The 14749-nt window shown below is 45.0% G+C and overlaps 1 protein-coding gene across 1 annotated transcript in view; it reads left to right on the top strand.

Moving 5' to 3' along the window:
• nr2f5 (nuclear receptor subfamily 2, group F, member 5) overlaps window positions 1-14229 on the top strand; it is a 20512-nt gene extending 6283 nt beyond the window's left edge. The window contains exons 2-4 of the mRNA XM_035608716.2: window positions 5422-5702; window positions 7471-7717; window positions 11977-14229. Coding sequence (XP_035464609.1) covers window positions 5422-5702; window positions 7471-7717; window positions 11977-12296 — 848 coding nt within the window. The 3' untranslated portion in view covers window positions 12297-14229. The remainder of the gene's footprint in view (window positions 1-5421; window positions 5703-7470; window positions 7718-11976) is intronic.
• Window positions 14230-14749: the final 520 nt, after the last annotated feature.

Below are 14749 nucleotides of genomic sequence, written 5' to 3'. Positions count from 1 at the left end.
CACAGGCACAAAAAGCCACCCAAAAGCTCCTCACGCAAAGCTCCTCTGCCCTCCCTGAGTCTGTCTCTCTCTGTCTGTGTCACCGCTTCGCTCCCGCTCCTGCGCTGCCTCCGGTTGTCTGTGCACCGTCGTGTCGCTCACGTATACCTCTGCTCTCTCACGTTCGACACACGACCGCACGCCGAGTCAGTCCGTCGTCCAGTTTTACGGCTGGTTTACTCCCGAGTAGTTCTCCATAGGTCAGAAGAAAGCGTGTTATGACGCCCGTGGCGAGCAAAACACTTCTGTGAACGAATATGCATGTTGCTATGTTGTTTAGTTTTGTTTTTTACTTAGGTGTTACAGTTGTAATGCAGTTTGCTGCAATCTCAAGATTTCTGCAGAGGTTCCTAGCAGTCATGCCTTCACCATGGAGCCCCTTTTCAATGCTTCTCTACTTAAAGATGCACACCTACATTCACTCACTGTTATGTTAGCGACTAACGCGAAAACACTTTGTAATCTTTTAACCCCGGAGTAACTGCCTCTGTGGCCACTCGGGGGCACTAGAAACAAGATGTGAGCAACACTGACACGATGTTATCGCCCCCCTTTTTCCACGTCCAGCAGGTCCGGCGCGAGGTCCAGCGTTGCGTTTCTGCCCACCCCATGACAGTACGTCCAAATATTTACCCCTTCTTTTGACTTGTCGCCGCTTAACGCTCCACGATGTTAGCCCTCTCCCTTTGTTTTGCTGTGCAGTAGGTGACCAGTGTGCTTTTACAGAAATGGCTGAGCTGTGACAGCGACTCAGAACAGCAAAGAAAAACCCAAAGCAACGAGCTGAAAGACATTCAACTGCTCTGCGGTGGAGCTGCGGGATGTTTGTCGGCCCCCGTCATTCCATGTAAAAAATATAGGATAGCAGCCTGCAATAGGACGACCACTGTGGACCGTAGACTCAAACCCGCTGTTTGGAATCACAGTGGGACAGAATCTTTACATCTTTACATCTCATATCTTAGTAGATAACCACAAGCTAACTAACTAACTAACTCACTAACCAACTCAAGCTCATCTTTAGCTGTCATGGCAACTTTCTCGTCAGCCCTGAAAGCAAAAAAAAAAAAGGAATTGCAGTGTTAAGAAAAAGCGAGCGCTTTAAATTGAGCTTTGGCTCGGTGCGGTGACTCGCCAAGCAAAAGTGTCACGCAACTGCTCACTGCTTGACTGCTTTTTTTAAACCAGGTATTCAAATGTAAATTATTATTTTCCCTCACTTTTATTTGTTTTTTGCTCGGTAACATCTCTATGTTCGTCAGCCTCCCTCTCTCTCCTTATCTCCAACTCTCTCCTGGTTTACACATTAGCTCCGTCTCGGCTCCTATCTGACTCTCTCTGCCCTGCTGCGGCGCAGCGACCCGCGGGTCAAAGTTCAGGGCCAAAATAAAACTACGAGGGCCGCGGGGGTATGAGCTCGGTGTCACGTCACACACTGCCCTTGTGAACTGGAGCCCAGCCACGTACAGCACCAGAGTGTGCGCTGACACACATATAGGGATGTAGAATTTTATATCTCTGAGTCCCGTTTAAGCGTCCATATGTTTTGGATGAAACTTCTGTTTATAGCGTTGCAAACCATGTGTTTTGATATTTTTGTTGATTGCAGCTTTGCAGGGCTTTCGAATGCTTTCTAAATCTCTAACGCACACACACACGCACACACACGCACACACACAGACTCAATTGAACTGTAACACTATTTGACATGGAAACACAGGCACAGGTTCACGTTGGGTAATGTGTTTATTTTTTTTGTCCTCCCGTGGAGGCTTTAGAAATCCAAAAGCTACTTATTAGTCACAACTATTAGACTGAGCCGAATGTATAATGCATCCGTGTTGTCCCGGCACCGTGACCTTTCAGTCCAAATGTTGATAGGCCTTAATTGTATTTAGCCGCTGTAATTCCACTAACAGTCTGACCCAGAGGCTAATCCAGGGCAGCCAGGCAGCGAACCGTGCACTTTGCCAGCTGCCATTTGCTGAAGTGGCATTTTGAAAGTCGCTGCTGAAATGTCCCTTGGTACCTCTGTTTGCATGCGCTTTCCTACCCCCCCCCCCCCCCCTCCATTCTCCTGCCCTCATTTCACGCCCTACCTACACGGCAGGGGTGCAGCAAGAACTGGAAAATTGTCCCAGAGTAAAAGTACTGTCACTTCCAAGAAGTTTTACAGGCCGTTACAAAAAACCCCACTTTGTGACAGTAACAAGAGCAAACGTAACCCGGCTACTTCAACCCCTTGCTACGCGGGAGGTTGTTTTGTTTCCAGACTTAGGGATCGGTGTACCTTTTTTTCCGCCCCTCGACTTGGATTCCGAATAATCTTGTTTTGTCTGCAACAGCGTGGTATGTTGTTTTCTCGCTGTTTTACCATCCTAATGTCTGATCGTGAGCTCAGTCAATTACTTAAAGCTGTAAGCCACAGTGGACCAATTAAGAGGCACGAAACAAATTATCGCAGACACTCGAATCTGACTTTATGCTCCCATCCCCCCACTTTCATACTCTCTCTCTCTCTCTCTCTCTCCGCCTCTGACCTTGGTTTCCTTTTATTTATCCTCAGGCATGTGTTTCTCTCAGAATGTCATTTCTGTCTCTTCTGCTCCCTCTCGCCGCCCTCCTCCATGTCAAGCTACTTCATACACTTGTCTCTCTATTCCTCTATTTCGTCTTGGACCTTTCCATAATCAACCCTCTCTCCTTTTCCCTTTCTCTCTCAGTTCGTCACTCTTGTCAGCCGGCTGTAGGCGAGGGAAAAAAAACAGAGGAGCGATGTGTCCCAGGCAGACGCAGTCAAGTGCTCTGCCTCTCAGCCACGAGTGACCCCCACACTGAGGCTTTTGAAAAGTCAAGAGGATCAAGTAGATTCGCCGCCATCTGCGGGATTAACCGTTAATCAATATGAGAGCAGATTAATAGCTGTGAATTTACAAATTGAGCCACATGAGAGGCAGCAGGGTCCCAACAGGTCGGGGAATTTGTGGAACGTCGCTGAGTTTTTGTTGTAGTGGATGAGGTGGAGGTTTGGCAGAGAAGACCAGAAAAAAACGGAAAACCAGGTTGATGAAGAAGGTATTTCAGATGAAACATCTTAACAAGCAAGGACAGGGTGACAGTTTTAGGTCGTGGAAGTGCTCAGGCTTGGAGCCGGACAGTCAGGGAAGAATCCTTTGAGGCTTTCCTCCCAAAGAATTCGTCAGACTGTACGCATTTCAGCAAATTTATATTGAGGCAACAAAGCTCTCGAGTGGCTGGAGGAATTGTGACGGCGTCCGTCGCGAGCAAAGGAGGACGCCAGGTGACATTGTTTTAGATTGACAAGAGGGTCCGTGCAGAGAAAGTGTCCGGAGCTCCTCCCAACAAAATATCAACAAGACTGCTGTCGGTTTCTCATTTTATACCAGCAACCGACTTTGGTTAGGTGTGACCAAACCCCACGATCGATCCCTAACCTTATCGCTGCAACTCGTGATCTAGTTTAAGACATGATCATGTGTCTGTACCTACACCCAAACAGTCCTCAACAACAGTGGTATCACCACAGTGATTCAAAGCGGTTTTGTACAGACACAGACAACGATGTTCATGCTGATCCGAAAATTTAATTTGGAGTCTTTTCACAAGAAACTACTGCTTCACAATAACTTCTCTGACTGACGGGGCCGTATCATTTCACACTCCTTCACTGACGTGAACATATTTGTGCCGAATCTCTGTAGGAGTCGCGGCCCTTCTCCTCGCGACTACTTTCACCGCAGAGCGGCGTTTCATTTCCCTTTGTCATTGAAATCCCGCAAAGACAGACACGTGTGGCTAATCCGACAGCGGCCCTTCGCAAAGGCAAGACGGGAGCCGCGGGAGTGCGAAGTGACGAGGAATGTCCCGTTGTGCAACGTCTGTGACAGGCAACGAGCTCAGCGCCGCGAGGCTGCACTGTTTGCCAAAGGAGACCGCATTCTTTTTTTTCTGGGCAACACGGGTTGACACAAGTCCACGAAGAAAAGAAAACAGAGTAGTTTGAGGTCAACACCTTTTGTGCAGAAATGTTGTTTTCCCGACACGCAGGGCAGGCTAGAGTTAAAGGCATTTTTATAATGCTCATGAGTGATTTGACCCCTCGTTTCTCAGACGTGCCACGGTGCGTTCAATTGACACAGCTGCCGTGGTGAGGTGACAGGTGATGGAGAGTTAAAAGCATTTTCCGAACCCCTCCTCCCCCGTTTTCTTTCACCCCCCTCTCCCTCTCCACCTCCTGCCTCCACCTGTCTCGTCATGTAAAACCCCTGCTCCCTATCTGAAGCCTCATCTCAGGCTATATTCTAACAGTCTGAACTCCACACCTTCCACCCCCGACTCCGCTCTCGCCCCCCCCTCCTGCTTTCGATTCACGTTCCCTCAACTTATCACCGCTCACTCTCTCCACCTTATCTCGCCATTTCACCCTTTTACGTCATTCCCCACCCCCACCCCCCTCCCACGCGTGGCCTCCCTTTGCGTTTTCATTGCCTCTCTCCCCTTTCTCACCCGCTCTGTGTAACAGTAGATGGAGTTATTAGTCAGACAGTGGGGATGACTGAACAGGTGTTTTCCAAATGGGCCTTTGAGCACTCGCCGCATCATCATCACTCCACACTAGGAAGGGGGGGTGTTGGCCACTCGTGTGTGTGTGTGTGTGTGTGTGTGTGTGTGTGTGTGTGTGTGAACAAGAGCTTGGCCTCCGCGTGCTCTTTTTGCCTCAGGCTGAGCCATTTGCCATTAGAGGGAGGAGGGGCGATGTTACTGTATGTATTTATGTGTGGTGTGTGTGTGTGTGTGTGTGTGTGTGTGTATATGCGGGTGCCTAACATATGTAGGTGTGAAGAAGTGTTATATCTTTACCAGCTGCTGCCTGTCATTACTCATTGATGCACTGGCCTGGGCCTGGCCACTTTCCACCGCGCCGTTGAAAAGACGAGTGCTGACACATTTAGGAGTCAGAAAAATGTCGCTGTTTCTTCCCCTTTTGCCCCCTTCGACCCCATTCTGCAGCCCCCACCCACTTACATTTGACACACCCAATTTACTTCTTCCCTTTCTGTCTTCGTCTCCTCTCCCCTCTGTTCCTACTTTCAGGCTCCCATTCAGTTTCCACGCATGAGGCCGTTTAGAAGTAAACCAGGTGTCACGTGTATCAAATACTGTTACAGCAGGCCTCCTAAATAATAGAGGTGTAATAAAAATCTGATGACAGCTATTTTCGGACTGCTAAAGGTTGTCGGCTGGCCTAAAATGAAGACGCGTGCAAAGAAAGAAATGACAGTAACAGGGTCACGTTTTTTGTGAATCAAAAGTGGAGAATTTACGTGGCAGAATTCTCATCTTCACTTGTCTTGTTTCCAGCTGTACAACGGGGGCGCACATCGAACTCCCAGAGCAGCCCAGGACAGTACCTGACCAACGGCACCGACCCGTACAACGGCCAGCCCTACCTGTCCGGTTTCATTTCCCTGCTGCTGCGCGCCGAGCCCTACCCGACGTCGCGCTACGGGGCCCAGTGCATGCAGGGAAACAACCTGATGGGGATCGAGAACATCTGCGAGCTGGCGGCCAGGCTGCTGTTCAGTGCCGTGGAGTGGGCCAAGAACATCCCCTTCTTCCCCGACCTGCAGCTCATGGATCAGGTGAGTTGGCCGCCTCGATGCCCGAGCGAGGTTCACATCGAAGGTCCCATATTTGAGCCACTTAGGGTGTTTTACTGAAGTTCGATATCCATAAGAAGTGTTTTTGGTACCAAAAAAACATTTAATCTCAATAAGATTCTTCTGCTGGAGCTCTCGCAAAGCATAGGATGTTTTGTGTTGGTCTCGTCTGTAGATTGAGCATTTTGACACTCTCACAGTATTTATACAGCACCTGGTTTATATTGAAAAAAAAAGACAGGGAGTTCTGACTTAATACAGAACTTGTACGTGTATAGCCATGTTGAGAAACAGACTTGTTTGCTATCTTGCTGAGGGTAAGATGAGAATATTTATGAAGCTGTTGCCAGCAGCTGTTTAGCTAAGCTTATCATAAAGTCTGGAAACAGGGGGAATAGCTCGCCAGTTTTATCGATCAACAAATTCTTTGGGACGCTTCCTCCTCTGCTTACATTTGAGCCTGAAACATGAAAGAAAATACCCAGTTTTTTCTATCTTAACTTTCCTGTTGTGGTGATCACCACTAAATGGCACATAAAAAGAAATCTGTTCTGTCATTATACACTGGAGGTATTAACAGCCACTCATGACATTCAATACGGATGTAGATTTACACCGGCTGTAAAGTCTTGGCACAGAGAGATTGCTTGACCTATAAATATTCACATGCACCTTGGGCAGACATAGTCACCAGAGATATGTCATGCCATAGTTGCACCATATCATTAATATATCATTAAGGTCATGTCAACACATATGTCAGTTCTTTTCTGTCTCAGTAAATGCTTCAGCGTTGTACCAATGGTTCAGTGTTTTCCACCTTCTATTGTTTTGTGTAGTTATTTCCAGCCTGATGTCGAAAGACTTCATTTACACGTGACATCGACAAGTGTTGTTTAACATCACTTTACAGTATTTACGTCGGTTATCCAGCCAGACAAAAGAATGTAAATTCTCAGAAAAAGAATAAATGAACTTACCAATGCGCTGATTGTCCAACTTAACTCAAATAATTTTCAATAACATTTAAAAGCACTGAATTTATCTTTTTTTTCTATTCCATGAGGGGTTTATTATCTTCCATATTTCATTATAAGCAATATTATATATCTTTTACCATTATTATTTATATATTATTATATATTACTTTTATATTACACATATAAAGTATATTTCTTTTCAACACGTTGTCGCATTATTTTGCAATTTTTATGACCTTTTAAATTGACAAAGGATGCTTTATCTCTTAAAAAATAGTTAGGTTCTCTCTGCTAAGTCCCTGGTTTGTTCATGCTTCCTTCCTGCTTTAGGAGGAACACAACAATTAATATATTCATTCATTGATTTTTATTGAATAAATATATTACTTGTTGTGTTGCATCTGTGCATGAAATAAGCTCCTTTTCTGTGACCAAATTCTGACCATTTCAAGGTCAGGTGGTACATCTTCTGTCCTTTTTGCACCTAGGAAATCAATGTGTATGTGTTTCCATCTAATTACGTTTAGGCTCATGTTAATGCCAGATGTAAATTAGATCTACAGCCTAGATTTCACCCTGTTAAAACACACCTCTAGTATTTCAAAGCAGTTAGTTATAATATATTAATAATAATAGTTATAATACAAATCTAAAATTAAGTTCTGTTGACCTCATTTGATTTAAATCTGATTTTGAGTTTTCGAGATATCCTGCTGACAGATGAGAAGGAATAAACCTGTAATAACTATTTCATGTTGCTTGTATTCTAGGTGGCGCTGCTGCGCATGTCATGGAGCGAGCTCTTCGTCCTCAACGCCGCCCAGTGCTCCATGCCGCTTCACGTGGCCCCTCTGCTGGCCGCGGCCGGCCTGCATGCCTCGCCCATGTCGGCAGAGCGCGTGGTGGCCTTCATGGACCACATCCGTGTCTTCCAGGAGCAGGTGGAGAAGCTGAAGGCCCTGCAGGTCGACACGGCTGAATATTCTTGCCTCAAGTCCATTGTGCTCTTCACATCCGGTGAGTTGGCATGACGCACGTGTTCGTACATAAACAGAAGAGAGTCACGGTGTCTCGGGTCTGTGTTACGTTGTAACAGGATATTAGAGCACGGTAAAAGTGGGGGTGAGTGGCCCCACTGTGGGTAATCAAAAGTTTACAAAGTATTATAAAATTGCGTCCTAATAATGCAATAGTAGTTGAAAATATAATATAAGCCATATTTACATTATTTTGAGACACAGCAATCAGATCCTGGCTCAACAAGAGAGAAAAACTTTGTGTTGAAACAGTTCTAAGAATTTTTGCAACACAAATTAGGACGATATAGTAAGATTTGATCTCGTAGTCAATAAGCAGGTCCTGTGATAGTTCTTAACTCAGCTCAGGTTGTACCTCAGCCACTGCACTGCAGACTCGCAGAGGATTACGGGGCATAGCTTCTGATGTCCACAAAGACGTCACCTTTCTCCTGTAAGTGTATTTACTATTGCTCAGGTAGAAAGGGAGGAATTAGCCGGCTGCTGATCCGACTTCAGCTGGCACAGGAATATTCATGTCAATGTGGACACTTCATCGCGAGGTATCAAAGCACATGTAAACAGCGTAGTCAGAATTAGAGAAATGGCAGACAGGAGAGTCAGTCTGTGCATTTACACATGGCGAAGGAAAAACTCCTGCAGACACTTTTCCTTTTTTTTCTATTAGGAACGGCCAAAGCCATTGAATGCAATGATAAATGTACACAAATGTTATATCACTTGTGTGTTATCATCAGCATCAGTGTCTATACACATCAACACATTTACAAACAAACGTTCATATATATATATAGTGTATACAGGCTCAAATCTAATTCATGAAAAAAAATGATGTCTGAATAAACACCCCAATCACTTTTTAATACTGTACGTCGTACCTAGAAACACTATTTATGAATGTGACACACCATTAGATTAACACGACGACCTAATGTAGACTCTTTCAAGATTTTTTAAAAATCCTTTCAGATCAGTATATTGAGTATATATAGTAAATATTTGAAAGAGTAAAATAAAAATAAAAATCCTTTGTGCAACTGGTAAAATAATCAGACAAACTCTCTCAGTGTCTGTTTGACTTTTCATTCAAGCCAACTAAAATGGATATCCATCAATGTGCTTTATATACTGTGGCGCATGTGAGCAAATAGTCCCAATTTACATGTCTTGTAATGCTTAGTGTGCCAAGTTGCACATTATGAAATTTCTCTTTAATAAAACTTGACAAAAGGAGGCGAGGACGCCGCACGATTTTTGTTAATTACCAAAATAGGTTTTAAAATTCGTCAACTCGTCAATGAACAAATAGTGTGTTAGAAGTAAGCCGAGGCATCCTGTAATCATTAACTTTTGTTTGTTATTAAAAGACGACTACTTCTTTCCTGCTGAAGTGAAGTATTTATGTTTACCTCTATCTTTCATTGCCCCTGTACTTTAATTACTGGATTTGTTATACCTATGAAGTTATTAATCGTTTGCAAACATTTGGTGGGAATGATTTGAGGACGATTATTTTTTTCCAAATTTCATCACTTTACTTTACTTTAAAGGAAGATACCTGCCATGTTCTGCTGAAATCTCCCTCTTGTGGCATTTACCTTTCTTAACTGAATTTATTAATCCTCTTGTCTCACTACATTATAATCTAATATGATTATAATGTGTCTGTTTGTATCCAAAGCTGTTAAAAAAAAAACAATGCACCTGAGCCTGACAACCTCACTGCGTTGCATTTTGAGTTGCATCCCCTGCAGGGGCCACAGACGTGATTAAATCAAAATATAATGGTCTTACATCTTCAGGAAACTCATGAGATGGGCATTGTTCTGATACTGCTTATACACAAACCCTGTTGAGGCTTATCCCAACAGTCACTGGGCTCCAGTGCCAGCCAAAATACTGTCACATCTGGGATACTTCACTGAGAGATCATGCTTTGTGACCCAGGGGGAAACGGATGGTGAAGAAGCCAACACGGAGATGTGTATTGTCCGCGCTTTTTATTGCACGTTCCCTCTTTTCTCCCTTGCATGGCTTGTCAGATCCACTCAGTCAGAGTATACGTCTAGTGTCTTTCCCCCCGTGAATGTGGGTGGCTGTGGATCCACCTCTCACTTCCCTTCCCTGCCTCCATCAGCCATCCCTCCTCCATGATCCCATCTATTATTGAAACCAGTCAACCACCCCTCCTCTCTATGCTCCCCAAACTCAGCCCCAAGCCCAGCCCACGCCCCGGGACCCCCCGCCCCTTCACCACGGGAGTTGAATTATATATGGTGGTTGAGACGGAGGAATCGCCTCAGCCGTGACCTACATAACCCCTGTAGCCCTGAGCATCCCATGTGACTTCCCTGTATGTGAGCAGATGTACCCACATGTACGCTCATCGCAAAATAAAATCTGCACATCTTGCCAAGAGACTCCGGGAGACTATGTATTTAGTGAAACGTGTAAATATTAACAGACATGTGAATGTGACGGAGGCCGACAGGCACACATGCACACTGCCAGACATACCCATTAATAAACCTGGATAGGACAGACCTGGTGGGAGAGCTAATGAGCTCAGACAAACACCAATCGTCGCTCGCCTCCCTCTGAGTCCCCTCCCTCCACTCCCCCTGTGAAGCCTACTCCCATCAAGCCACATCAGAGAATGGGCATCTCAGCCCTGCCACCCTGATCTCTCGCCCCCACTGACCCGGTGTGTGCCCAAGGATCAGACAAAAGAACACTGCGCTTGGCGTGGAAGGCCGCCCACAGAGCTGCCGCTTTGGCACGCAAAGTGTTTTTCAGTCACACAGACAGCTCCGCTAATCCCAAGAAGTCAGTGACCACCTTGTCACGCAGGACCCAAAATGGCAGCCCTGACAAAAAACAACAAAAAGAGGCAGTCCAGCTGCTCCCCAAGTGGAGGGGAAATACGGCCGTGGTGGGAGCAATTATTCACCCAGAATGATGAGAATAGTGGCTGCTGGGGTGTGTGTGGGGGGTGACACGCTTGATTAAAATGTAAGGTAAATTAAAAAAAAAAGAATTGTCGGAAACCCAGCAGGGCAGGGTTTACTCAGGGGACAGATCAAAGTGTGAGATGACAAAGGAGACCTACGATGCAAGATGACAGGCTAAAACCTGCGGGCCAAGGCCTTGTAGACCAAAAGGAATGAGCCTGACAATAAATTGCCCTCATCGAACAAAAAAAGGAAATATTACGGATGAGGGTTCACTGAGGGGGCAGACACGGAGCGCAGTGGACGTACAGTATGTGGCGGAGTACAGTAGAGTGTGTGTTTATTTTGAGGCTCACACATCTCCTGACCTCCTTTGTCAGATCCCCTGTGCAGTCCCCCTGCGCAACACGGGGTGCGAAAAGTAGCGCGCGCAGTGTTACACACTCCCTGGGTTGTGCGAGACTCTTGCCAAGGCGGGGGCCGGCGGGAGGGGAGGTGTGAGGAGGCGGAAGGCAGAGGCTGACCTCCGGCCGAGGCGAGCGGGGGAACGCTGTCGTGTGTGCTGTGAACACAGACCACAGGGGTGTAGCAGATCCGTATCTCAGCAGTGACAACCTCGATTTCCTCAAGCCTGAGCACCATTTCTCCGACATGAGGAAGTTGTAAAGGAAAAAAAAACAACTCTCGGCTTATTATTACATTTTATTACGCCTCAGTGCCATCTTCCTTATCAATTTCTTTCGATTAGCTTTGTTGTATTTTTTGATCGGGTCAAGACTACACATTGAGCCACCTGCATTCGGAGGAACATTGAGTTGAAAGATAAAAGTTCAAGCCTCGGTCACATGACTGATACAAAGTTATTCTTTATGCCGATCAGACAACATGATGTTAGACCGATTACATCCCTTTACAAAAGATGTGGGGCATCAGCTACACGCAGAAAACATTTTGTCATCCATCGCATGTTGCATGAAATATTAAAAGACAACTCAGACAACAATCCACAAGGACTCGACAGGAGATGCCTGAATTTTTTTCGCCCCTCTCATAAAGTCTGACAACAACCTCAGTAAGCCTTGGCTGTTGATATTTCCCATTCCGCAAATATGCGTCTGGCCTCTTGTGACTCGTCACCTTGGCACATGTCATGGAAAAAAGACCACGAGCTATGACTGTGTGGGATTTGTGTCATCTGACGTATCTCTTGGTCAGGTACTTGGAATTAAAGGCACCATGATCAACTAAGACATTATCTTATATCTATATCTCTCTTCCTCTCTTCCAGACGCTATGGGGCTGTCAGACGTCGCCCATGTGGAGAGCATCCAGGAGAAGTCTCAGTGTGCCCTGGAGGAGTATGTAAGGAACCAGTACCCCAGCCAGCCAAACCGCTTTGGACGCCTCCTCCTACGCCTGCCCTCCCTGCGCATCGTCTCCTCGCCGGTCATCGAGCAGCTGTTTTTCGTGCGCCTGGTTGGCAAGACCCCCATCGAGACACTGCTCCGCGACATGCTGCTCTCGGGCTCCAGCTACAACTGGCCCTACATGCCCACCGTGCAGCGGGAGCGGCCCATCTCCCTCCACTATAATGAGAACGGGCCGTGAGTCGGAGAGACAGACCGAGGAGAAGCTGCAGGGGAAAATCCAGGCTGAACATCCATCCGACACTCATCCATCCGTCTTTACTTCTCTTCATTCTCTGCGTTCAACTTCTCGGCTTACCCAGAGGGAAGCAACCCTCCTCGCCATTCCCCTCGAAAGCCTGTGCTGACGGTACAATCTGTCACTGTCCCCGGTTACACAAGCCAGCCAATCATTCACCCTGGCCATTGCAGAAACTCGGTGGCCCGCTGCAGTCCCTCACCCGACGGTGAAAGCTACATTTGAGACGTGGCATGAGATGGACAGGTTGGTCGAACGGGGTTATTGCACAGTTCACCAGCAGGTCTCAAAGCCCCGCGCAAAACAGAGGCAGCAAAAGACAAAACATTTGCTCTACTGTCGGTGCTATGCCTACATTTACAGATGTACAAGCATCCCAGCGTGGGAAATACCGAGCAAGGGCTTTGCCAATGGAACTCTTCAACCAAGAGCACAGGGCTCCGCTGTACATTTACCAACTTTTGAAAAGAAAAATAGAAGCCATTAAAAAAGAAGACGAACGCCAAAATGTCGTGGACTTTTGCAGAGGACATGATTCATTGTGTGTTTGTATTAGCACTGTTTGTATGGAGAGAAAACTGATGATTGTGTCCATATGTACAGTATACCGTTGATTCATAGGCATCTATAGCATATTAGGCTTCAATGGGAAAAGCTCAGGTTCAAAGGGTGGGTAGTCAGACAGGCATGTTGATATCAAGGACAAAAATATGAACCCAGCAAAAATTTACACTTATCAGCAGCCTGTGCCAAAGCTGAAAAAAAAGCATATTGTTTGGATTCTTTTTTGCGGTAGTGTGAAAATTGATGAAAATTGAATGTTTGGTTTGTCTATAATTTGACTATATCCTTGTTTTGGGGTCTCAGGGGGAGAGGAGTTTGTAAAAAAAATTAAATAAAAATAGATACAAATAAAAGCTGAGGCACTTGCATTGAAATCAGAACCTAAACTTACTCAATTCTGTCAAAATCACAGCACTGGTAGATTCGTACCACTCTCGTGTCATTTGATCAATATATCTCTTTACTTGTTCAAGAAGAACGTTATAATTCCTACTCCCTACACCATGTTATCGCAGGAGTGATGCAAACTCATCTTCAATCTTGTTTTTTTTAGTCAGTATTGTCAATATCAGACCTTTAGGAATTGGGGAGGGGGTATTTTTACAAAAATTAGCTGTACTTGCCTTAGAACAAACATTTTGTCACTGAGCATTTACTGTATCTTATGACTGTGCCATAATCTCTCGTTACCTGTTATAACAGGTATTATGTCCTGTCAGCAGAGGAAATGAACTCAAATGATGTAAAAATGGATAACGTGCACATGCTGTCGCCGGAATGTGATGCAAAAGAAATACTGCGATATTGAAAGCGTCGACTAAAGATGTCAAGAAAAGCTTGTGAGAACAGACGTTTCTTATTAAAACATCATCAGCACTTTTCATTTTTATTTGGACCTCATGCAAGTTCTTTTCCGCTACCTGATGATATCGTCATGTAGGGAAAACCTCCTCGAACTCATGTCATTTGAGCTTATCGTACCGATACTGTAGAGATATGTATCACTAACCTCTGAAAACCTCATTCTATGTTACAATATTATCCCAGTTGGACTTATGACTGTGACCTAGCTTAGGACATTTTGAAGTTGTTTTTTTGTTTTGTTTTTTCTCTTCCCGCCGATGGAAGCAAATTTGTTTTGAGGACCTGTATCACATTTCCAACATGGCACTGTGCTATCAATGTCAAGTCACCTGGGACCTTAGAAGGCTGTCTGCTGATAAATGAATCCACATAAAGTTTCTATGAGTTTGTTTTTACCCCCTCTACTTTTGTTTGAAAATATGAAATAAAGTTCTGTTGTTCACAGTAAGTTTTCTGCTTTCATTTAAATATCATAAAAAAAACTTGCACATTAAATACGGTGTGTTGCTGTGAATAACTCCGCTGCTGTATAAGAGCACAACCGTGATCTAGCACAGACTCTCTTAATGTGTTTAACATTACACATCATTTTTCGCACAACAGAACATTTCGCAGAGATGTTTGAGCAAATCATTTGTTGACCCAATGTCAAAAGAAATTATTCTCCTGTGCAGTGATTTACTGGCATTTTCATGAAGATGAGAGATTCTCAAGAGACAAATTTTAACATTATTAGTCAAAACAGAAGCAGATGGCCCTGATTCTTTTTTCTTTGGTTCCTAGAATTTTTGAAGCTCCCAAGCAGTAGATTCTACACTTCCCAGAATGCAGTTTGATAGTGTCTCGCCCACAGTTGTGCTTGCTGCAAAAGTGTTTTGTTCCTCATTACCCGATTTCCATTTCATCTTTAAACAACAGCCTCATTGAGAATCTTCAAGGAGTACCATTAGATAATAGAACAACTTCAC

Source organism: Scophthalmus maximus, chromosome 20, assembly GCF_022379125.1.
Source record: "Scophthalmus maximus strain ysfricsl-2021 chromosome 20, ASM2237912v1, whole genome shotgun sequence".
Taxonomy (NCBI): domain Eukaryota; kingdom Metazoa; phylum Chordata; class Actinopteri; order Pleuronectiformes; family Scophthalmidae; genus Scophthalmus; species Scophthalmus maximus.
The sequence above is the reverse complement of the archived record's forward strand: the minus strand, read 5'-3'. Positions and strand labels throughout refer to the sequence as shown.